This window comes from Harpia harpyja, chromosome 13 (assembly GCF_026419915.1).
Source record: "Harpia harpyja isolate bHarHar1 chromosome 13, bHarHar1 primary haplotype, whole genome shotgun sequence".
NCBI lineage: Eukaryota > Metazoa > Chordata > Aves > Accipitriformes > Accipitridae > Harpia > Harpia harpyja.
Window position 1 is genome coordinate 7,193,853 of NC_068952.1, and position 23,248 is coordinate 7,217,100.

At 42.6% G+C, this 23,248-nt stretch overlaps 1 protein-coding gene across 1 annotated transcript in view; it reads left to right on the forward strand.

The window, feature by feature from the left end:
- Positions 1–23,248, forward strand: part of CAPN8 (calpain 8) — a 31,182-nt gene that overhangs the window by 4,336 nt on the left and 3,598 nt on the right. The window contains exons 3-17 of the mRNA XM_052805840.1: positions 7,241–7,359; positions 8,486–8,619; positions 8,928–9,096; positions 9,960–10,043; positions 10,838–10,923; positions 12,299–12,373; positions 13,378–13,538; positions 14,249–14,424; positions 16,447–16,458; positions 18,178–18,389; positions 18,977–19,013; positions 19,687–19,752; positions 20,655–20,712; positions 21,296–21,360; positions 22,580–22,648. Of these exons, the coding sequence (XP_052661800.1) occupies positions 7,241–7,359; positions 8,486–8,619; positions 8,928–9,096; positions 9,960–10,043; positions 10,838–10,923; positions 12,299–12,373; positions 13,378–13,538; positions 14,249–14,424; positions 16,447–16,458; positions 18,178–18,389; positions 18,977–19,013; positions 19,687–19,752; positions 20,655–20,712; positions 21,296–21,360; positions 22,580–22,648 (1,523 nt within the window). The remainder of the gene's footprint in view (positions 1–7,240; positions 7,360–8,485; positions 8,620–8,927; positions 9,097–9,959; positions 10,044–10,837; positions 10,924–12,298; positions 12,374–13,377; positions 13,539–14,248; positions 14,425–16,446; positions 16,459–18,177; positions 18,390–18,976; positions 19,014–19,686; positions 19,753–20,654; positions 20,713–21,295; positions 21,361–22,579; positions 22,649–23,248) is intronic.

Sequence of the window (23,248 nt, forward strand, 5' to 3'; positions counted from 1 at the left end):
AAGCAGCAAACTGTTCCAAGCCCTTCATGCTGAATGTTCCTTCTGCTTGTACAGTGTTTGGTGTAGAGCTGCGAGCAGGGACAGGAGCGACCAGGCACCAGCCACACTGTACAAATGCAGCCAAAAAAGGCAGTGTTGCTCAGCTTTCCGAATTAGGGCCTGACGCTGATGAGATGTCTCTCAGCACTCATCCTTTCCTGGAGATCCATCATAGAAAAACTTCCATACCCATTTTTCTCCAACACTTGCCGTTGTCTAAACAGAGCTCCTATGCAAGTGGCCAGAAGGGAGCTGTAAGCGGGGCTTTATTCTGCCTTCAAATAGCTGCTGCAGCAGCCACCTTCCCTGTCTGCCTCGCTGATAAGATCCAGCTCCAGAAGACAGCAGCAGCAACCTCTCCTGACTACATATAGAGGCAAGAAGGCTGAAACTCTTGTAATGAGAATTTGATAGATTAGACACAGAGAAATCAGCCTTTCTCCCTCCTGCGCTGCTTATGGCAGTACTCCTGACCTTACTGGTCTTCTGGCCCATCCATTGTGCAAATGAGATTCAAACAATTTCTGCAAGTCATTGGCAATAAATAATACCAATGCTGGTCCTGTAAACACAGCACCATTAAAGCAATTGCTAAAAAATTCCCTGGTGCGTGGGCCTGTGCTCCAAATGCTAAAAATAAGATGCCCAATCATACACTTGCTCCAGGATATTTATTCAGTGGATGCTGGAGCAGAGTATGGGGAAATCACTTACTGTATTTTAGGAGAATGGATCAGATAAGTAATAAAAGTGACATTTCTTGTCACCTCCAATTTGGGAAGTTTCTATAATAGCATTAAAAAAAAAAAAAAGATCACATGCCTGAAGTAAAACCTCATTTTCCTTGGCAGTTTACAAGCTAAAGGACGGAAAAATTTTACTTGCTCTTAAACTAGAAGAGGTCAAAGCATTATTTGTGTTAAGCCTAGAAACTGAATGCAAATATCCTGAGCCCCTTTTTATTTCTGTCACCTCCTGAATGTCTCTGTGGAGTCCCAGTCCTTTGTGCTAAATGAGCTTTCATTACAGAGCAATGCCAAAATCCAGCAAATAGTGGTAACAACAGAACTGGATCCAAAACCCCCCTGTGAATCTGAGGACAGTGCCTGGCTCCAGGCTTTCCCAAGCCAGCCTTCAGTGGGCAGTACCCCAAGTGCTAGTCCTGAAAGCTACCCCTAAACCTAGAAGAAAAGTCCCCAGAACCTGATTCTGCTTTTGTTAGGAACTTCCTTTTCTCTCACTTTCAAAGAAAAGATAAAATAATCAAAGATAATCCAGTTTATTTCTGCAAGGCTGCTTACAATCACTTCTATACACACTGACCCTTCACAAAAACAAACTTCAGAATATAAGCATGGGAATTCCCTTCTAGTGTTCAGGTATTTGCTTTACATCTCTGAGGCATACTATACTTTTTTGGTATTTGATCCAATACCTTGAATATCAAAGTCCCTCTTACTAAAGCCCTCATGTAAAACACTTTTATTGAAACAGACCCTGATTACATATTTACATAAGCCATATATGTGACCCGTTAACAAGTCCTTCAGGGAAATAGAGCCTATTTTTAATAATCTTCTCTGACATGCTTCTTTTCTTTTAAAAATAACACTGCAGGTCTGGGTTTATATGAACAAAAGGAACAAGAAAACGCAGAGTTAGTCTCACTCCATTAAACTTATTTCTTTGACAACAGCGTAAGCCAGATGAATATCAGCTTGGGAAGTTTGATGGGAACTTGAAAGACTTGAAATATTTTAAACGTTCTTTGAACCATATCTTTTTGATAGCTTAGTAACAACTCGAAATGCAGTCACATAGCCTTAGTTATTAAAGGTGACTTACGAACTTTTCTTGCAGCTATCTGAATAAGTTAACCCCGGAATTGTTTGCAGAAGTTCTTAAGAAGCAAGTGGCATAAATTTAACTCAAATAATATAAAACATACTCAAACCCTCTCAGTTTAATATTAGCTTTCCAGATCCACACTGTTTATGTTCATGGGGTGTCTTTTGTTCTGAAGGCTCAGAGAGTACTTACTCCAGGCACTGCAGCTCCCTTGGCCTGGGCTGTCAGCTGGAAAAATCCCCTAAAGCCAATGCAGATGCACCAGTTGACGCCAGCTGAGGAACCCACCCCATGCCTGGCTTGTGTGCATCTTGTCTTACGGGCAGATTTGAGAAGGTTGCGCGTAGATTGGAGAACAAACCAAAGCCTGACAGCTCTGATATCTGTTGAGGGAGCCTTTGGAGCTCCTGTAGGCAGGAGAGTGCTTAATAGTACTGGGTTTGTTCACTTATTTTGCTATAGACATTAATATATGGCCCTTCTGATGTTCAGTCCCCGGGGCCCAGGGGTATTGGAGATCCTTGTTCTAGCAGATATGTTCCCTAGATCTCAAAAAATACATTCACTGACACCTCTGAGACCCTAAAGAGAAGAAAGCCTGTTCCTTTGCTGGGTGCCCCTTCAGCTTTCTGTAAACAGCTGCAGAGCTTAATTCATTTCCATAGAAAACTTTAAGAAGCCTTCTTTAGAAATCTTAAAGCAGGAACAGCCTGCACTACCAGAAATTATAAAGCTAGTGGGTCAGTTCTTCCTTGATGTCTGGGAGGATGCCCCAGGTACTGCAAGCTCTGAAGAAGGGCTTCCAGCAGTGACTAAAGCTGAGAGTCAAATCTGCTTGACAAACTGGGAAGCAAGAGCCACAGGATTGTATTGGATCCCTTCTGAACACCAGGCATTGCTGAAATAGCAACAAGCCAGAGTACAGTCAGGACAGAAATGCCTCTGTACTATCCAGTTAGATCTTGGAACCAGACACTTGGACTTTTGGCTTGAACTCACCATCACTAGGTCAATGAAGAGTTTAGATGCTCTGCGGCTAGACACTTTCATGGTAGCTAAAAAGAAACTGAACGTGGCTCTGTAGCAACTGAAACTAATCAAATTTCTCATTTATTTTATGGCCTCTGCGAGTGCAGTGTGCTTGGGTAAACATCATCAATATAGAGGAGTCACTCAGCTCCCAGGTCACCAAGGATTCGGTATTCTCCGCAGCAATTCGATTATCTCTGTAAACCAGGAGGCGCCTGCATAGCACTGAGAACACGAGCCATCTCAGTATATCTGTGAGCTGCAAGTGATTTTATTTCAAGTGCACTAACTCCAATATTATGAGTGTGTATATATATATACACACACACAGAGCTAGGCTTCATGTTTACCTTTCCACCACAAATCCAAGGTCAGAGTTGCTTATTTCAAATCTATAAATAAATAAATAAATAAACAAAATTGCACTTTACCAACATTACAAATGACTTCAGATTCAGGAACCAAGCTGGCTTCTTTTTAGCACATTCAGCAGCAGCAGTAAACACTGTAATTGGCACTTGTCTGAAACTTGTTCATGAAATATGAGACTGAGCAGAAAGCAGTTTATGTGCCGATAGGTGATTTAGCTTTGCAGGGCTAATGTTGAGGACACTTTTTGTAAAATTTATTTTTATAAGCTAAAAGGCTACAACTTCAAATGCATACAATGAGCAGCTGATGTTGATATGATATGTTGACAATGATATTGTCATTTTTCTGACTATAACTTATTGGAAAGACATTCTAATTAAATATTTAATTCATTGGTCAATTGGCCTCCTTCCCTCTTCCTCCAAAAATTCACTTTTTGGAAGGGAATCAAATAGTTTCCTCACAGCTTGAAAGATGACTTATAACCTGCAGCTGAATCAGGACAAGTTTGAGTGGTCCTACATAAACTGCCTTTCTAGGGAGCTTATGCTGTTGCACTATCCTGTAGGCACAACCACAAACAAAACTCTGAAATTTGCTGCTGGCAAAATTATGTTGAACTTTGAAAAAAGGAACACGTACTGTCAGCTTGTACTTTTTTAGAACTAGTAATATATTACCCAGTAGTGCTGAGAAAACTTACTAATAGGCCACGATCCCATTATCGTGTACAAGAGGATAAGAGACAACCTGTGCAGTTTAGGCTCCATCCTGGAAGCTCCTTGGTATGGACAGGTTCCTGCATCCTCTTTAATTTGTCTTAAAGCCAATATCACAGGAACCTGAACGTAATGTATCGCTTGTATATAAAGATGCCCCCAAACCATCTGCATCTAGGCACGCCGTGCAAACCTTCCTTTTTATCAAGTTACTGCACAGCAGCCAATTCCCAGCTAGTTCCTTTTGGAGGGCAAAGTTGATATTTGTTCAGCCACAAGCTTAGCCAAAGATATTAGGCCCCCAAGTAAGTTTAGAGATAGGACTCTGCATTGCTCAAGGCAGGCATAGCTATTTTTAAGGCCAAGTTCACCACTGCAATTCTTCCAACACAAAGTCTTTCCACACATGCTTTGAGCAGACTTGCCCCTAATGCTTCCCTGGGAAGCTAGATTGCATGGTGTGTTTGCTGGAGGCAGAAGTACCAATGCCAACATCACTCGCTCTCCCAGATGCTGAGAAGTTAATTCATACCGTAAGATAGCCATAAAGGATTTCATGCTGCATTTAGCATCTTTTGGGGCTAAGATTCTGAAATTTAGTTCTGAGTCAGAGAAGTAAAGAACTTATATAAGAAAACCCCTCTCATTTCATTGATTCTTCTGCCTAATTGTGCATCAAACATACACCATCCTCAGCAAAAGCCCAGAGTAGTTTCCCCTTCACTGGTTGTAGAAACTTGGCCTGGACCAGGAAAGGGAAACCCTTCCAGATGTTGCACATTGGGCAAGCACCAACTCATCACTGCTGCAGACCTTCTCTGGACTCACTGGGGGTGGAGGGAAACAACAGGGACACCAGAATCCCCACCCTGCCACCTTCTCAGAAATAGTATTCTGTACTTCACAGCATGCCAGGAACAGCCAGGGCAGCAAGAAAATCTGGGGTAGCTGAGAAAATGAGGGCTTCAGTTCTAACTTTATACAGCTTTCCATCTTCCTCCTCTGAACAGCCATTCCCCAGACTTATCATCATTATTTTTACCTCCACAAGCAAAAGCAGAAATTATAACAGCATAAGGCATACACTTGTACCAAGGAAAGCCTCAAAGAAATAGATACAAAGCAGATCTGAGTGGTCTCAGTCTCATTTTTTCCTGCATCTGCATTTTATTGGGAAAGGAGGTTCTTAAAGCCTTTTTTCCCCCCACCTTGTGCTCTCCCAATTTTGCTTATTTTATACACAGGTACCTAAGGCTGGGAGGAACCTTCCAGGCCAGTAAGTCAAGCCCTCTCCCACAGAATGCAAAATAATTTGTAAAATAATTAGGCTGAAGATGAGCTCGAGAAGGTTTTTGCTCATAGTTGCTCCAGAGGCTGAGGCTTTCGGACTCTTTTTTCTATACACACAGCATTTCCAGTTTAAACATCTCACAACCCTTTTATTTTAATTTATCTTCTCTTCTGCAAAGGAAATCTTACCTTTCAAGCAAGAGCTCTTGGCTCAAACAACATTTCTGCAAAGTAGCATTTAACCTGCCTCACACTGCCTCTTCAAGCTTCACTTGCATAGGATGAGCAGGACAAATTTTTTTTAACCTCTTCTCATAAGAAATGCAGGTGGATGGGGAGAAGCAGGTAATTCAGCCATTTTCTACCCCCTTTCAGCTTGAATACCCTTTCCTGAATATGGCAGCTAAGATATTGCAGAGCAATCCTGGGGGAAGGCTCAAGCAGCACCTCACATGCTAATACTAGGTTTTCCCTCCTCATTGGAAATGCCCGGGCTGGCACACTGGGTAGATCCTGCTTTTGCACCCATAATCCAATCAGCCAGCTCAGGTCCTTACAGGTCATCACAGCAGGGGTGCTTCTTTACAGGTGTTTTCAAGTCACTGCTTGCCTAACTGGGAACAGCTGTATCTTGTTCAGCTCATAGGAGGCATCTGAGTACTTCCCAGGGGGGTACAGGCAGCAGAGAGCACACAGCACCAGGCAAGTCCCTGCATCTTACTTTTATAGTTATACTCATCATGGCACTAAATCATAAAGCCCAAGTCAATATAAAGAGTTAACTGCTGCTCTGAGATATTAAATCATGCTGCAGATTAAACTCTTTCCTTGGTTTCTCCTTTAGCTTATTTCCACTGAAGCAAAAGCTGTTATGCCAGTTCCTTCTGCAGAATATGCACCTGCACAAAGAAACTGTGTCTTGGCACAGATAATCCACAGGGAACCAGGAAAATGTTAGTACCTTCAGAGCAGTTTTGTTTTCCTAGACTTTCTGCACACCTCAGAAATAACACAGAATCACAAAAGTTCTTCCTGCTGTTTGCAGTATGCAAATACTGCAACAGACGCACAAGTCATTGAGTTTCCCAGGGGCACCACCTTTGGTGTGAGAGAGGCTTCTACTTCCCCAACCTCCAACCCACAAGAAGCAGGTCACCAACCTAGCACACAGCCTCCAGGGAGGGCTGGGCATCCTCATCCTTTCCAGGGTAAGGAGTATGCCAGAGAAAGGACTCACCTACTTGCAGAGTTCCCAGGAGACTTCTGCTTCCATTACACTCATGGGCAAATCTGTAGTAATAAACCTAAGTGCTGGTTCCAATTCAGACCTTCAAAGAAAGGGCTTAGAAGGAGTAGCCACACAAATGTTCCTGCTATCCATCGAATCTTCTCCAAAAGACAAGAATAGAAGTCCCACTACCCTTCTATCAACCCAGAACTTTTGCCCTCCTTTGCCCTTCTAAGCCCTTGCTCCTCCCAGGTGGGGTGGTTTGGTCTAGTTAAAGTACTGCAGGTCATTAACTCTGTGCTGCCCAGCCAGGCTTTGCAACCCACATACCCCAAATGCCTTCTCTCTCTGGCTATGTTCCCAGTGTCCTGAGGGCATTAACAAGCTTAGATAAAGCAGCCTGCTTTCACAGCTTCATTAAAAAATCAAAATAGCAAAGCCCCAACTAGACCATTGAAATCACCCCCATGATCAGCCTCAGAGGCCCCAAGATACCTATGCGGTCTGGATGAGTGGCAAATGAGCAAAAGAGATAAGTAACACAACAAAACAAGAACGGATTGCTGAACCAATACTGAGTCTGGCAGGACCCTGCAAAGCACTTAATGCTGGCATTTTAGTCTAGATAAGAGTGTGACATAATGGAGTAAGGATCAGCTCAGCAAACCCCTATTTATTAATATACTTTTCTGTCTTGTAACGTATGCGGTTTTAGGTGATTGCTGGCTCCTAGCTGCCATTGCATCTCTCACTTTGAATCCAGACATTCTGTACCGTGTTGTTCCCAAGGCTCAGAGTTTCCAGAAGGACTATGCTGGGATCTTTCATTTCCAGGTACCTATATGATCAGGGTATTGAGAATAACAGAGGAAAATGCTCGTATTCAGCTAAAACCAGCTTTTTTGTGTGTTTGGCACAGGCTAAATAGTCAAGAATTATGGTGCTTAAGTGAAATTGGTGGGGGAGAGGGAAAGAAAAGAAGAACAGAGTTAAATAATGTTAAATGATGCCTGCTCACTGGCTAGGTTCTGCTGTCTTACAGCTGATAGGGCTCTGGTGAGTTATACAGGTTTTGTAAACTGAGCCAAACCATCACGCCATGTGAGTCAAGCCAAGCTCTGTGGCTGCCAACTGTCAAGAGTGAATTCAGGCTGATGTGGTTCCTCCCCGTTCCCTTCCCTTCCCTTTCCTCCCCTGGCTTTCCTTGCCTGCAGACCCAGTGTGTTGGGACTGAGCCAACCTGCTTTGACTAGAGGTTAGGCTCAGGTGTGAGCAGCAGGGATTCACCCTGCAAAGCTAAAGGGGGTGTTTTGGTGAGGACAGATGTTATAGAGCACATACCTGTCCCTTCCACCAGCTCATCTCAGCAGAGGGGGTTATTGTGTGAATTATCTTCTTTCCTTTCAGGACTGCATCAAATTCTGCAGTAAATGTTTCTAGTGTTCAGGCAAAAAATTAGCATTAGCAATGTTTCACACATTTCCCAGTCTTTTCAGAAGGGATTAGCACTATCGAGTGTTTTCCTTTTGGGTGACCTTTCCTTGCAGCATTTTTACAGGGGCATTGTTTTTTTTTTTTTTCCCAGTGGATTGGGCCTTAAAAGAGTAGACAAGAAAAGATGCTTTAGAGTATCCTGTCTACACACTAGCTTTCTGGACTGTTCATCATGTAAGCTCTGCATGGAGCACAGACAGTGTTCCAGATGTTATGTGCAACAAGTTGCTGTTAATATTACCTATCAGCAAAATTTAATACAGGGTTAAGAAGCCTGCTCAGTGCTTCACAGGGCTGGGAAGAGTTTGCCTCTATTATAAGGGAGAGGAATCCAACATGGGAATGAAACCTTACAGTGACTTATCCAGGGGGAACTGATGACAGGTGACGGGGTAGGAAGATGGAAGTGTGGAGCTATCATGTGCACACCAGCCCTCATCATGTTTTCCTTTCTTCTTTTCATCAGTTCTGGCAGTATGGGGAGTGGGTGGACGTCGTGGTGGACGACAGGCTGCCCACCAAGAATGGGAAGCTTCTCTTTGTGCACTCGGAGGAAAGCAACGAGTTCTGGAGCGCGCTGCTGGAGAAGGCCTATGCCAAGTACGGGGGCTAAGCAGGAGGCAGCGCTCCTGGGTGTGCAGAATTTGACTGCCCACGTGGTTGTGGTGTTAGACGCAATGCACTTCACTTAAATGCAGCCTCCATTCCACCCATTATTTACAGTTTCCTCTAGGTCCATAAAGGGTATTGCCAGCTGCCGGGTTCAAGGGGCTTTACTTCTGGTGCCCCAGGTCACACTGGTGATCACATGGACTGAGAGATACTAAATTATAACCCCTTCTTTCTGCACTGCTAATGCTTACAGGTGGAGATGGCTCCTTATATAGTTCTTGTCATCTCTTCCACAGGCTGAATGGCTCTTATGAAGCTCTTGCAGGAGGGTCCACTATAGAGGCCTTTGAGGATTTTACTGGAGGCATCTCTGAGTCCTATGAGCTGCGGAGGTCTCCTTCAAACCTGTACCAAATCATCCAGAAGGCTCTGAGAGCTGGGTCGCTGCTTGGCTGTTCCATAGATGTAAGAGGCTGCTGCTGCTTTACTCTCCTCACTCCTCTTCTCTGGGCTCTGGTCCATACTGTAACAAAAGCTCAGACTGATGTTAGACATAGGTAGGAAGGTCTGAAGTAAAAGCAAACTACAATTGGTGGGAGACTTTTATTGATTTCTGTTATAAAAACTTTGGATGAGTTTCTAAATAACCAACTCTTATCAAGCCTGTGATAATACTGGGGACTGGTCTTCCGGAACTCCATTTTCATTCTCTGAGTATGTTTTCTCATTCAAATTCTGTGTAATTTCAGCTCCAGACACTCAACTGCCAGATAAAGAACTCTTTGAGACACTTTGTTGTAGCCTGTAGTCTGATTCTGGCTTTGGTTTTCAGTCCTAAAGATTATTGACACCTGTAATACAAATTCTCTCAAGTTGCAGATGATGTTTGTACATGTTTTGGAAACTTCACACCTTTCACATCGCATTTCATTATCTTGTTTGAAATCCTGCTTCATGGCATATGGGATTGCCACAGTTCAAATTTTGATATTATGGATCTCAACCGAGGCAGGCTAGAGCTTAGTTCACATGAACATGGCTTTGCAGGTGACTGGGTCTGTTACCTGAGCTAGGAATTGGATTTAGATTTAGGTTTCATTGTACGTTCTTGAATTTCTGCTGTGCTAGGACTGCATATTTAGGGGCATGAAACTGTGGAGGTGAACTTTTGCTGTGGATGTCACCTCTATTTAATATACTTTGCATCAAGAATATTGATATTCATTGTGCATACCACTTTGGATATCTTCCCCCATATTAATTTGCTCGTGAAAGCTGAGCTCATACACAATATACAGTCCTAAATGTGTATACTTTTATTGCCCCAGGTAACTACTGCAGCTGAAATAGAAGCAATCACAAGTCTGAAGCTGGTAAAGGGACACGCTTACTCTGTCACTGGAGCAGAAGAGGTAAGCCAGGGTCTCCAGGGCCATCATACAAACCAGCTGCAGTGCCTTCAGTCTTCTGATGTCTTTCTGTGACTGACCAAATAAAAACGTTGCTAACTTATGCACCCTCTTACAGAAAAAAGAAAGTACCTGTAGTACTTACGCAGGACAGAAGCTCTGTTACCAGTAGTTATACAGAGTATACTGTGCAGTCTGCAGCTTGTACCAATAGACTGGAACACAAAATGTAAATGTGGGCCAAGATGTTACTGAAATGGCAGGTACGGAGAGGAGAAACAGGAGAGGAGGCAGCCATTTCCACACACGTTCGTACTGCATGAGGTGGGAGCGTGTACTTTGCCAGTCAGTGCTAATAGGAAAGGAGTAAAAACCTCTTTCATGAACTCGGCCATTAGTCTCACCTTCACAATGGGCCCTAGATACTCCTGCTCCTCTGAAACTGGAATCATTACAGAGGTGTCCATGCCAAATAACCTCTTTCCAACCTTGTTGTGTTGTGCGATGTCTCCTGCTTTCGAGGAGGTAGATATTCTGCTGTTTTGTAGCTGATGGTTTTCCTTGCAGGTTGCTGTCATTATACGAAATGGTGAGTGCTGCAGCTAATGGCTCACTTGGTGGCACAGGATAATGTCAAATAAGGGTGGAAGGCATCTAGGTGTCTTTTACCTATTGCAAATTGTAATGGACTGCATCACTCAAGCACAAATCGTGTTTTACCCTGTCTGAAAAGCAATTGCCCTGTGATGATTGGAATAATGGAAGCTCTCAGGCTCTGTTTGTTGTGGATCTTTTAGGTATATTGCCAAGGACGGCCAGAGAAACTAGTGAGGCTTAGAAATCCCTGGGGTGACGTGGAATGGACTGGAGCTTGGAGTGATAAGTAGGTTTTTATATGCCCCTGCTTCTCTGTCTTCAGTGTATTTTGGTATCTTATAAAAATTAAATTGGGGCTATGCAGTTAATCCAATCACAAAGCACATTTAGGAGAGATACTAAATCAGTTGGAATAAAACACTATTAATTTATTAGCAAGGTTAGATATTGATCCGCTCTGCCCAGCAGACATTCTTCCCTGCCTCAGGCAGAGCTTTCTAATAAGAGAGAACAGCCCATGTTTTAATCGAGAGCAGCCCAATGCAAGCCGTATCCATGTCATTTTGCAAGATAACTTTTCTCAGATTGATCCTACTGATGGTGCCAGGACCTTAGTAGAATATGCAAAGCAATCCCATTCTGGGGAATTACAGCAGGGATAAACCATTGTGCCTCTGCTTGAACTCTAAGGTTCCTCCGCAATAAATCAGACCAGTATTTGGTTTCTACTGGAGAATCTTGAAAAAATGAGGATGTTGACTAAGCTAAGGACCCAGAAGATTGAAAATCTCTCAGAAACTGTCTGGGCTTTAACTATCTTGGAATCTCAGGAGAATGGCAGTGATAACACCTCTTTTATTTTTATATTTAGAATGGCATAAATTTTACTTTCATTTGGGCCACAATATATTTTTTCATGCAACACACTGAGATTTCAGTTTCCTGTCCTGACTGACTGCAGTCCTGGTGCTGGTGTCGTATGATACTTAAGGATAGAAAATAGAGATAAACATTACAATTATTTTTACCTTTGTCAGAGCTGCTTTGCTCAGCCCCAAGATAAGGTGCCTCAGGCATGCACACATGCCATATCCTGATTTTGGTACACCTGTTTTACCATGGGACAACCCTGCTGAGGCAGGTGCAGAACTGCGTTGTCACGTGGGAGCAGATCAGAGCAGAATCCAGCTTGCTGCACATTAACATCAGAATGGGAAAGGAGCAATGCTGTTTTCTGCAGTACATTTTCAAATTCAACCTTTCTGCTTTCTTGTTCTTCTGCGACCCCAACAGTGGAGTTTATATCATTTCCCTAGGGAGACTATCAGGCATCCCAATAGATCTCACAATGGAGAAGCTCTGCCCGACTTTCAGGCTGTGTGTTACCTAATCCAGCCAGTCTGCAATATTTGTACATTCTGGCACCTGGCAGTGATGATTCAGTTTAAGGCTTATTTGTTGCAAATATGGTTGCAGTCTGATTCCAGCCTTGTATAGTCAGGTTGCAGTGTGTACTGCCATTGGGAGGGGCAGAAGGTCTAGTTGTTGAAGAAATACATACTCCCTTATCAGCTGTAACCGAAGAGAGACCCTAACTCTCTGATCTCATTGTAGAATAAAATACAACAACTGAAGAGCTTGCTTTTGTGCTTTGTCTGCAGCGCTCCTGAATGGGTTTATGTTGATCCCAAACAAAAACAGGCTCTGGATAAGCAAGTAGATGATGGAGAGTTTTGGTGAGAATTGTTCATTTAGCTTAATCTTTTGGACATTTTATGTGCATGTATGCTCTTTAAGCAGTCCTTTCAGTTGGATGGGGAGAAACTGCCAGCACCAAGGGGGTTAATAATGACATGTGTGCTTTGTTAGCCTCTTGTTTATCTCCCTTCCCGTTCAAACATTACCTTTTATTAGAGCTTGCATAACTCAGTGCTTATCCAAAATATAGAGACCAGATGGTAATAAAATTAATGAGGTGGCAAGAATGAACCTCAGCTGCTCTACATTTTGAGGTTTGTTTTTTTGCCTAAATGCTACACACTAATGAAAAAGTTTAGATTACCAGCTTGGGAAGAGTCTGTTTACCCAGACCTAATGGAAAGCCCTTCCCAGTTAGCTGATTATATGGATCAGTACTGAACCCATGTCACTCTGTCCTAGACTGGAAAGATAAACGGCCACTGTCTTCCAGTGCAATCAGCTTATACGGGCCATAAGGCACTAAGAAATGAGAACAGACCTCTGCTTGTGGCATGATGTGATCAAGGTCTGTCACTCATGCAAACCTACTAAGAATGGTAAAAAAACCCATCAATGATAGAATTAAAGCAAAACATCAAACTGAGACTGTTTTTCTACAGAGTGACGCTTTCATAAGGGCCAAGTCTTACTCCCATTAAATGGCATCTCCTTGCATATTTTGCTCCACCAGTTTTAGTGAATTTACTTATGAAGCATGATCCACGAGGGATTGCCCACAGCTGGGATGACAGAAAATGGTGACTGAGCCCATAAAGTGTAACAGCCGTTGAGAACAACTGTCTCCAGGAGATACAGCTCATTCAGGGAGTGGGAAATTTTGTTTCCCAAAAGCCAGTTCCAAGTTTCAGAGTTCAATTAAATGGGGCTTTGGGCAGCTCTGTAATACTGACGTTTGCTGCCCTGTTGGGAGAGACGTTCATTTGCAGTTGCCTTGCCTGTTGCAGGCTGATGGACTAACCCTGGTCTTTTTGTGCACCAGGATGGCATTTTTGGATTTTCAAAGGCAGTTCACCCGCCTTGAGATCTGCAACTTGACTCCTGACACACTGACAAGCAATGAAGTCAATAAATGGGACCTGACCCTGTTTAATGGACAGTGGAGACGGGGTTCAACTGCTGGGGGCTGTCAGAATTACCAAGGTAGAGACCCAGCCAAGTGGGCATTTGGTGAAATACCAAACAAAACTATAAAAAAATAAGTCTTGTTAACTGGAGAGGGCTTTGGTGGGAAGGGCTTGGAGATTCAGCTCTTTCTGTGGGGTTTAGACAGCAAGCAAAAGCTTGGCAGTCTAAATGAAGATCTAATTCACACTTATTTCCTCATCAGGGATTACCAACCCACTAAGCAGTTAATTCATGGCTGTATTCTTTTCTTTTTTTCTCTGTCTGCTTTTCCTGCTTACACGGCTTTTGCTACTGGCTGGAGTAATCCTCCAAAGGGGTGGGTAGGCCAGGAAAGTGTCACAGTTCAGTGACAGTGTTGTTTCCCATTCATTTTCAGGTTAGACCTCTGGAGAGGCTGCCTGGCATTTGGTCCTCTTGCAACAATAACAGCCTTGGCCAAGGACATTTCCTGGAGATAAATGACTGGCTGGAATTAACGATATCAGCTCCTCCCTGTTGGTCATTACTCCCCAGGAAATAACCTTGGTGCTTTGATTTGCTGTGGCTCCAATTGATATTCAGCATAGCTGTGAAAACATAAAACCATATAATGTAATGGAAAGGGCTGGAAAAACTCCAGGCAAAACTCCTTCCAAAGAGGTATTCTCTGTAACTCTAGTGACAGCCACCTGGGCTATAATGACAACAAAATCTCCTCCTTTTTGTGTCACCTCGGGAATTCTTAGCGACATACTGGACCAATCCCCAGTTTAAAATCCGGTTGGACAAACCAGATGATGACCATGAAGGGAGTTTGGATGAGCCGTGCTGTACTATACTGGTGGGCTTGATGCAGAAGAACCGCAGGAGACAGAAGAAAATGGGAGAAGCTCTGCTTAGTATTGGTTATTCGCTCTATCGGGTAAAGTTTGTTCCTGATTAAAGGCTTTATTCTTTGTTCTGTTACACTGGGAAAAATTAGCAATGTGCTACATCTTGACATTCAGCACTAGACTTCAATAAGAACTGGATTTTGCAAGATGATTCAAATCCTTCTCTCATTTCTTCCTGACCCACATAATATGGGAAGATTCAGATAAATTTAGGCTCAGTTTTTGTTCCACTTTAACAGGAGAGCAGTGTAAAACTAGAGGCAATAATTTAGCAACAGTCTCATTGAGAGCCTTCTCTTACAGAATCTGAATGGGGGCAGGCTCAGGGTGCCTGGCAATTCCAGATAAGTGTTTCTGATTACAGCCTATCGTTAGTGCTCAGTAGTCACTTTCCTTTTTTTATTATTTTTCCCTTGCATTTGAAAATTGGTTTGATTCATTGTCTGCCATGCTATTGTTCTGGTTCAGTAATTTTGGGTTGTTTTTTTTTTTCTTCCCTAATTCTCCCAGTGTTGCTTCTGTCTCTAAAAATATATTGTAGGGAAAAAAACTACAGTGTCACCTCTAATTTCTGTGATATGAGGGGAGAGAAGCAAATATAAGAATTTCCAACCAGTGTTATCATTCCCAATATCGTATCTGGAGAAAAGCAATTAAATGTTGTGTAGATTCCACTGGATGAAGATCATTAACCAGCACAGGTGGGAGCAGATGGGAATGGCTGACTTTTGCTAATATGTCTTGTGCAGAACGGTTCAAAACTAGGAAAGGTTTTCCCTAGTGCCTAAGTGTCTGCATACACAAATGGTTCTCACTGAGCACATTTCTGAGTTGCCATCTGCATGGTGCCAAGCACCCTGGCCTACTGGCATCCTGAATTTGCACGTTAAGGATGTTTGCCTGCTCATATCACTGAGTACAACCCTGGAGAAGTTAGCAGAGCTTTTGCGCTTTACATCTGTTTCATCCCATCTGCCTCCTCTGTGATCTTTTCCACAGTAGGGTAGATTTGGTGGCTCTTAACAAGATGAAGACTTTATTTTGAAAGGCATGGCTGCTAAGTCATCTCAGGTAGATATTCAGCTATGATCCAAGTTACTTGAGTCACACACTGTTGTAGATTTACATCATTGCAGCTGATGCTGTGGCTGAGGAGGTCCAGTTAGGACAGCATGGATGGTGACCTAAAGCAGATCTCTGTGCAGGAGACGGTGAGGAGGTGTATGCTCAAGTCTACCTGCCCTGCAAAGCTTTTGTAAGTCATGTAGCTCAAACTGCCTACTGGCAATAACTGTAAGTGTGCCCATCACTGAGCTCCTGGCCTTCTAGTATAAGCTTCTCCTGGCTCGTTATAAGGAACAAGACCTGAGGTCTCCAGGGGCTATCTCAGGCCTCAGAATCATTTTATGTGCGATAGTTCCAAAAGCTCTTTCGTGACTTGGGAGGACACTCTCTGTGGTGTTCACTGGAATCTATGCTCTTAAGACAACTAATTGCTTTTGGAAAAGCTACCTTATATTTGGAGGTACAAATGAACATAGCAATTTAGTTAATTTAGAATGGACCAAATCTTGACATTTGTTACAATTGCCTTACAACAATCTCATCACCTTCAGGCTGGTGGCTAGTGATGGTAGCCTTATATTTTCATCATATTCCAGTAACAGTAGACTAGTAGATTTTAGGTCTGCTGTAATAAATTCTCAGTTTGTTTTTGGTGAGCAAAGTGGGGCTAACTTGTTGACTTTCCTGACCAAACATTTAAAGGCTTACCCAAATATTTCCAACCAATAGTATCATTCACAACACCATATCAGGAGAGAAGCAATTAAATGTTGCAATTTAATTCCTTTGGATGAAAATCCTGTTTTTCCTCTGGAACAGCTCTAGCACAAGCTAGAACTTTATGTATAACTGATAGTACAATATGTGGTTGTAAATGAAAATGAAAAAAAAGTGTCTCAAGGAGGCTTTATCTGATTTTTTTTTTCCTAATGATAGATGTGGGTATGCAGCAGCCCTTTAACATCGGCTCTTTCTTTTCCTTTCAGATTCCTCAGGAGGTATGTAATCTCTGCTGAAGACTTCTACCTTCTAGATGGGGATGTCCTGTTGCAGTGGAGAATTTAGCTACCAGGCAGACTTCTTCCTTACTAATGACAGCTCTTCTGGAGGGCTTTGTTCTTGGATCACTGGACCGATATCTCAAGTTCTGAATAACCAAGGGATTGGGGCACAAGCATTTATTACAGACATCTTAGTCCCAATCTTGACTTCATCTATACTTGTTGAAATCTGGCTTCCACTAAGTTTGTATAACAGAGGTCAGAATTTGTCTATTTAGTACAGGTGAAGGCAGAACAGTGTCTCTGCAGTCTAAAATTGAGAAAATGTAGCTAATGTTTAGAAGAAATGCCAAACTCTGTGGATCCATTCCTTTCATAGTTCTGAGCTGGGGCTCCTGGTACTGAAAAAACCCTGCTCAACATTGCCTAATCCTCCCAGATGTCAATACTGAGGTAAAGAGACTTTTCATTCCTGAGGAAAGAGACCCCAGGGGTGTCTGGCAGTAGGAATAGCCTATATTCATTACTGAGGTCCAGCAGCCTGCACTTCCAATTTTTCCTCGGCTTTTCAGCCCTTTTCTTCTCTCTCAGTAAATGAATATGTGGTCATGTAGCAATTAACTGTGCTCTTTTAACAGCCTTGCAGATGCAAAGGGAAAATGAACTTTATAGACTGAAAAAGATATGGATCTGGATTCTTAATCTTTGCAGTCCCACTTAGCTTAAGATTGAGTGAGGAGGAAGGATGGGGCTGTTGAATAAATAACAAATCCCATTTTACCTTCAGAACAAAAGAGGACCCTCCCCCCCCATATTTTTCTACAGTTTACAACAGAAAAACGGGATGATTATGAAATGTTTGGGAACATCTTCGTATGCTTTGATCTTAGACAGCCAGAAACCTTATCCGTATGCAATGTTCCCCACCCTGTGTCAACCACACAGCACTTTTTGTGCATCATTGAATCACGCTTTTTGAAAGATATCCCTGTGGAGCAAAAGTCATGAATAGGAGGTTTATAGCAGAGATGTTATTCTTACACTACTGTTTCTTCTTACATTGGTGTTTTATTTTATGACCTATGCAATGTTTCACTTGCTTAAGTGTATATTGGTGTTAAGGAAAAGTTAAGTACTATTTTACACATAATCCAAAGGAATATTCTTAGTATTACTAATAGAAGTTGGGTAAATCAGCTAATGTGGCCCCAAAAGTCTCACCCTTGTGACTGCTACTTTGTCTTGTTTACTATTCTTTTCTGTCTGTTTAAAGAAATTAGAGACTACAGTTCCTATGCAATTAGGAGATTTATCCCATACCATAGCTTGCTCAAAAATATTCGGAAATTTAAATTCTCCACAAACAGCCTATGAAAGCAAAAAATGCTCAATACATGGACAACTTAAGTACAGCAGCTACTAGTTTGACCAGATACGAGCACACATTATGATCTTTTTATTTATTTTATATCACAAATTGTATAGACATGTGAAAAGATAATCTGTATAGAGAAAGATCCTTGCCCCTTCTAGTTATCTTCCTGACTGTTTCCCATGACAGAACCCTGGTGGTTATCTTTTATGCCATCACTCGCAGATTTATTATTTTATGCTAAGAAAAACTTGAGATGGCTTTAAAGCACTGAAATTGAAATAGGGTGGCTGGCTTACCAGTGAATTGTCAAATGGTTTCTAACAAAAACACATTTCCCGCAGCTGGAAAATAACACAGATATTCATGTAAACCGTGCTTTCTTCGCAAGGAACCAACCAGCAGCTCGGACTGATCCTTACGTCAACCTGCGTGAAGTCTCCAGCCGCATGAAGTTGCCCCGGGGAGAATACCTCATTGTGCCGTCCACTTTTGAGCCTTACAAAAATGGAGAGTTTTGCCTGCGAGTTTTTTCTGAGAAACAGGCTAAAACGCAGTGCGTATCTTTTCTGTAAAGCATCCTCTTCTGCTGGTGAGGCACATAAAGGAAAAGGTCAGGTGTTGCACCCACATCCTGTGCTCTATCTTTTCCTTTAATCAGCAGAACAGTCCCATTTCTAGGACCTATTTTCTTATGTAGTCTACCATATGAGACACACACATCCTTGGTAGAGAGGTCATGGCTCTTCAGATGGCCTCCACCAAGCACTCAAGTGGTAACTAGATTCCTCAGGTCTGTGAAGTAGAAGTTACCACAATTAAAGAGTGCAGGATTTGGGAGTATGATGATGAGGATATGGTTTTAAAAAGGGTTGTATCAATAGCAACCATTGAATGAAAAAACAGGAGTCTGGATACAAGGCAAGAACAACAAGGCTGGATTCCCGAGGAGAATATCTTCAAAGAGGTGGGACAGACAGAGGTTGGATGAGGAGCCTGGGAAGCAGGAAACCTGGAGGCCTGTTCTGTGCATTCACTACCAGCTTATATTAAAACAGCTTGTTTTGCTAATTATTTTAAAGGCAAATGGTAGACTCATAATTTATGGTTGTTTGTTTTCTTTTTTTTTTTTTTTTCCCTTAGGATGATTGGGGATGTGGTGTCTGCAAAACCATATGAGGTAAGTGTCTTACCTTGGCAGATCATTCTTTCTTTTCCTAGCAGACTTTTCCTTCATAATGTGGGGGCAAAACAGGGGCAAGATTTTTATTTCTCCCCTGAGCTGGGATCACAGTATGTTTTTGTGCTCAGAAGGAATATTTTTTGGTTGTGGGGATTCTTTACATATCTCTGTGTCTTAGTTTCACATGCATTTTCATGTACCTGGGCCCATGTAGCACAGAAGCTGCACCCTTGTAGACTGGGCTGGAACACATTAAATTGTCCTTCCATCTAGCACAGGTAGGAGAAGGCAGGGAGGGCACAGAATGATCCTTTCCATAGAAACAAATAGTATTCCTGAAGTCTGAGAGAAACTGCAAAAGCAGGCTTCCAAGGAACTGCTGAATTGCTATGGCCATGTGCAGCAACACTTTCATTGCAGCTATTTTATAAAACTATCTTCGTAACAGAAGAAAACTTTTTCATCAGTCTTAGAAAGTATTTACTCCCATATGAAGCCAGCCTCTGGCTGGTCTAGATTTAAGTAGTGCCACTGTTTTGCCATTGCGGCAGAGCAAGTGCTCATTTTCCATTGCTGTAAATAGTCCACTGTAAAGCTGTTTTACGATATCCACAGCTCGCTTTCTAGAACCACCTTGTAAACCACACTCTTGGTCATGTCTTTCCTCTAGCCTCATGTTGATAACAAAGATATAGATGATGAGTTCAAGACTCTGTTTCAAAAGCTCTCTGGAGAGGTAAGTGGATTAAAGTGAAAGAAAAAGACTGGGACCTCTCTGTTATGATTATGCAAATATTTGACTTGCTGATTCCTTTTACTGTCTGGTCTTTAAAAAACCAAGCAGTTCTCCTCTTTTATTAACTCACAGCTTCAGTTCAATTTATTTTACAATAGAGCAGTTTTACTACATTGTTCCTTTTATTGGTGCAAAAATGTGATTTGTTCCCTTGGTAATGCAGGGCATGGACTAACTTTGAAAATAGGGATGATGGGAGTGAGGACTGTGAAAATATTATCCCCTGGTGAAATAAATTACCTGTGGAGTTAGCGTATAATTCTGACAATTGCCTAGTTGGCCAATTCCTTCCTTTTTGTTTAGAAGCCCCAGGAATCGGAAAACTGTTGGCTTAACTTTCTCTCTATTTATTGTATTTGACAAACCTCAGTATCTGCGAAGCCCTGCCGTACTAGCCTGTGGCTGTCATGTCAGATTTTCTCTTAATGAAGAGGCAGCCACTGACATCAGAGAGGGAAAATATCTTGTTAGTTAGAAAGACCTTTTTGAGTTTTGAGAAGGCAATTTTAGTATTGTTTGGTTGTAGTTTCCTGAACCTCTTTAGCTGAGAAAGAAGGTAGTCACCCAATTCAGTCAAACCTGTTAAAAAGTTAACTTTTACTGGGTCACGTCACCATAACACCTAACAAACCACTTATTTCCCATTTGGAAGGCTAGGAAATATTAATGGTTTCTGAGGATCTCCTCCATGTGATGTCTGATGGTAAATATAAAGTGTTAGAAAAAAATTAAGGGTTTACATGAAAGGAAAATAGTCTCTGGATGTCTGACAGCAAATGAATATAGCTTGTTTCAAATAATTTTTATGTTAACACCTAAAGTATGTTCTGTTTTCTGTCCAGGACTGTGAAGTGACTGCAGTTGAACTTCGAACTATCCTAAACCGGGTTTTGGCAAAGAGTAAGTAACTTTATGTAGTTCCTATTGAATGGAGCTGAGAGGCACACGCTGAAATGGCAAGACATAAAAGTTGCTCTTTGGGCAGAGTGAACGTCTGTGCCTGGGTCCATTAGCACACAGATGGGATCTGTGCTAACAAAACCCAGCTCTATCAGCTAAGGGTGATGAAAAACTGAGTTTGTGTCTGCCCCCAGCTGAGTTTCTCCTGGCTTGTTGAACCTGTAATATGGGGGGGGAAAAAATACCACCTGGTGCTCCCCTTCCAAGGTCTGCCAGCTGATTTCCCACAGAGGCACTATATTCCCTGTACCTTCTTGGGAGGACCACCATGGGAAGATATTATTATGCTGCAGCATAACTTCTGTGGACAGATAGAAGCTTACTACAACCAAAAGCAATAGCATCCCCTGCCCCTGTGCCAAAAAAGCCACGTTAATCAGCTGAAGGGAAATAGTGGAAGAAATGGCAGAGCATTTACTTTGCTAACAAGATTTTAAGGTGGCTGACATTTCCAAAGTTGTCTGCAGAAAAATATTTATCTAAAAGTATTTCTGACTTGGGTTTTCACTCCCTTTTTGTACAGGAAAGGATATTAAAAGTGATGGATTCAACATTAACACTTGCAGGGAGATGATCAGCCTTTTAGATGTATCCTTTGAACGTCATTTCATCACCTTTAAAGTTTCTGGATCTGCTTTGCAAAACTCCTGGACAAGATGGGCTAAGTTTACACTTCCATTGTTCAGGGACACGGCTGGAGGCATAAAATTCAGCCAAGCAGCGTTATCAGCTCAGGGTGGCAGAAACCTGAACCATTTAATCATCGGCTGCTTCTCTCACCTGCTCTGCATCTCTCAGTGCTTAAACTTTTCCCTAAAAATAGCAAGGAGAAGAAGCAGGGACCTTCTGCCTGGATGCGCCTGTGCAGTTTTGGATGCATACACAGCGTGCTTGGCAGGAGGCAGGTTTTAAGCACAACGTCAACTGCCATCTCTAAGTCAGGTACTGCTAATAGAGCACAGAGCTTAAAGCAGCAGAGACAGGCTGGAGAACCTGTTCAGAGGGGGAAGGCTACAAGTGCGTGCTGTGCCTTCCTCCCTTCTGCATAGCTTGTAGGACACATGGCAGCTAATAAGCTTTGCGTAGCCAAGGGAAAAGGAGAGGTCAGCACATCTGCCCAGTACTCCTTTGACGTGCTGGGAAGGTAGCCAATGCACCGGGAGGGTCAAGAGCCATGCTGCCAGGATTACACTAATGTTGGTCTCATGACATGGTCATGTTGAGGTCAGCAGGGATTAGCTGTGGATCTTGTGGATCACTGGCTGTTAGGAGAAGTGATGCCTTTGCCCTACACTCCACAGTCTGCCAAACCCAACAGGGCAACCCAATAAGTACAGCATCATGGGGGGCAGCTCCCTGTTTCTGCATAATTTTCCATAGGAAGGGATGGTCAAGGCCCTGAAGGACACAGGGGAAGACTGTCTAGCCTGCTGTTCACCTGCAGTTCCTGCCTCTGGTTTCTAACACTTGTCTGCTGCGAGGCAAGTCCTTTTTTTCCGTAAGGACTCTAATCTGCTGTTAAATGTACAAAATGTGAGTGGATCTAATCGTGCTTATATATTTAGCAATTCCATATATCTATCCTCAAGAGTGCAGATAGCCTAGAAAATCTTGGCATGCCTTTAGCTAAGCAAATGGAAAGCTGTGGGCATGTCTGTGTGAGATGGAGATGCATTACAAATGAGAACTAGTATGGCATTAAGATGACACTGTGGTGGGTGATTTGTTTTTGTCAGAACTGGTTGCTCTTCAGTTTTGCTAAGGACAGAGGAATCCTGATTTTTGAACCATGCCTTAACATCCTCAGACCAATGGGACCGGCACCTTGGGACTTGCAGAATTCAAGACACTTTGGATGAAGATTCAGAAGTATTTGGTAACACAGTTATTTCTGACTGTCTCCCCTTCCCTCTCAGCTCTGAAGTACAGACCCAGAACTGAGACAGGGTTAAGCCACCACAGGCAGATACACTTGGAAGCCTTTCTTCTCATGGTTGGAGTTTGTTCCAGGGCTCAGAAACACCTCTGATTTAAAAGGCCACAGGCAGATCCTCATTTGCCTTGGCCCCACCACTCTTCATAATTTGCAATACCTTGTGGAAAGTCAGATTAACCCTCTTTCATTGTTGGCAAGGACAGCTCTCTGCTGCCTGCTGTATTAAAGCTCATGTGAACATATCTCTGCCATTGCAATAAGTTACATAGCCAGCTGAGCACCAGCAAACACAAGAAATGTACTTTTAAGACCTACAAAAACCTGGCTTTGTATTTTTTAAATCTTGTAGAAGTGCTGAATTATTTTTGTGGCTGAGGATTTAATATCCCAGGAAGTTCACCCAGAACCAAGCAGTCTAAGAGAAGGTCAAATTTGGACCTGCTTTGTTTGACAACATCCCTTTCAGGCAAGCCTGCTGCTACCATACTTGATGCTGGTCAGCCCAGGGCATCTGTCCTGGAGGTTCATGAAGAGGCATTG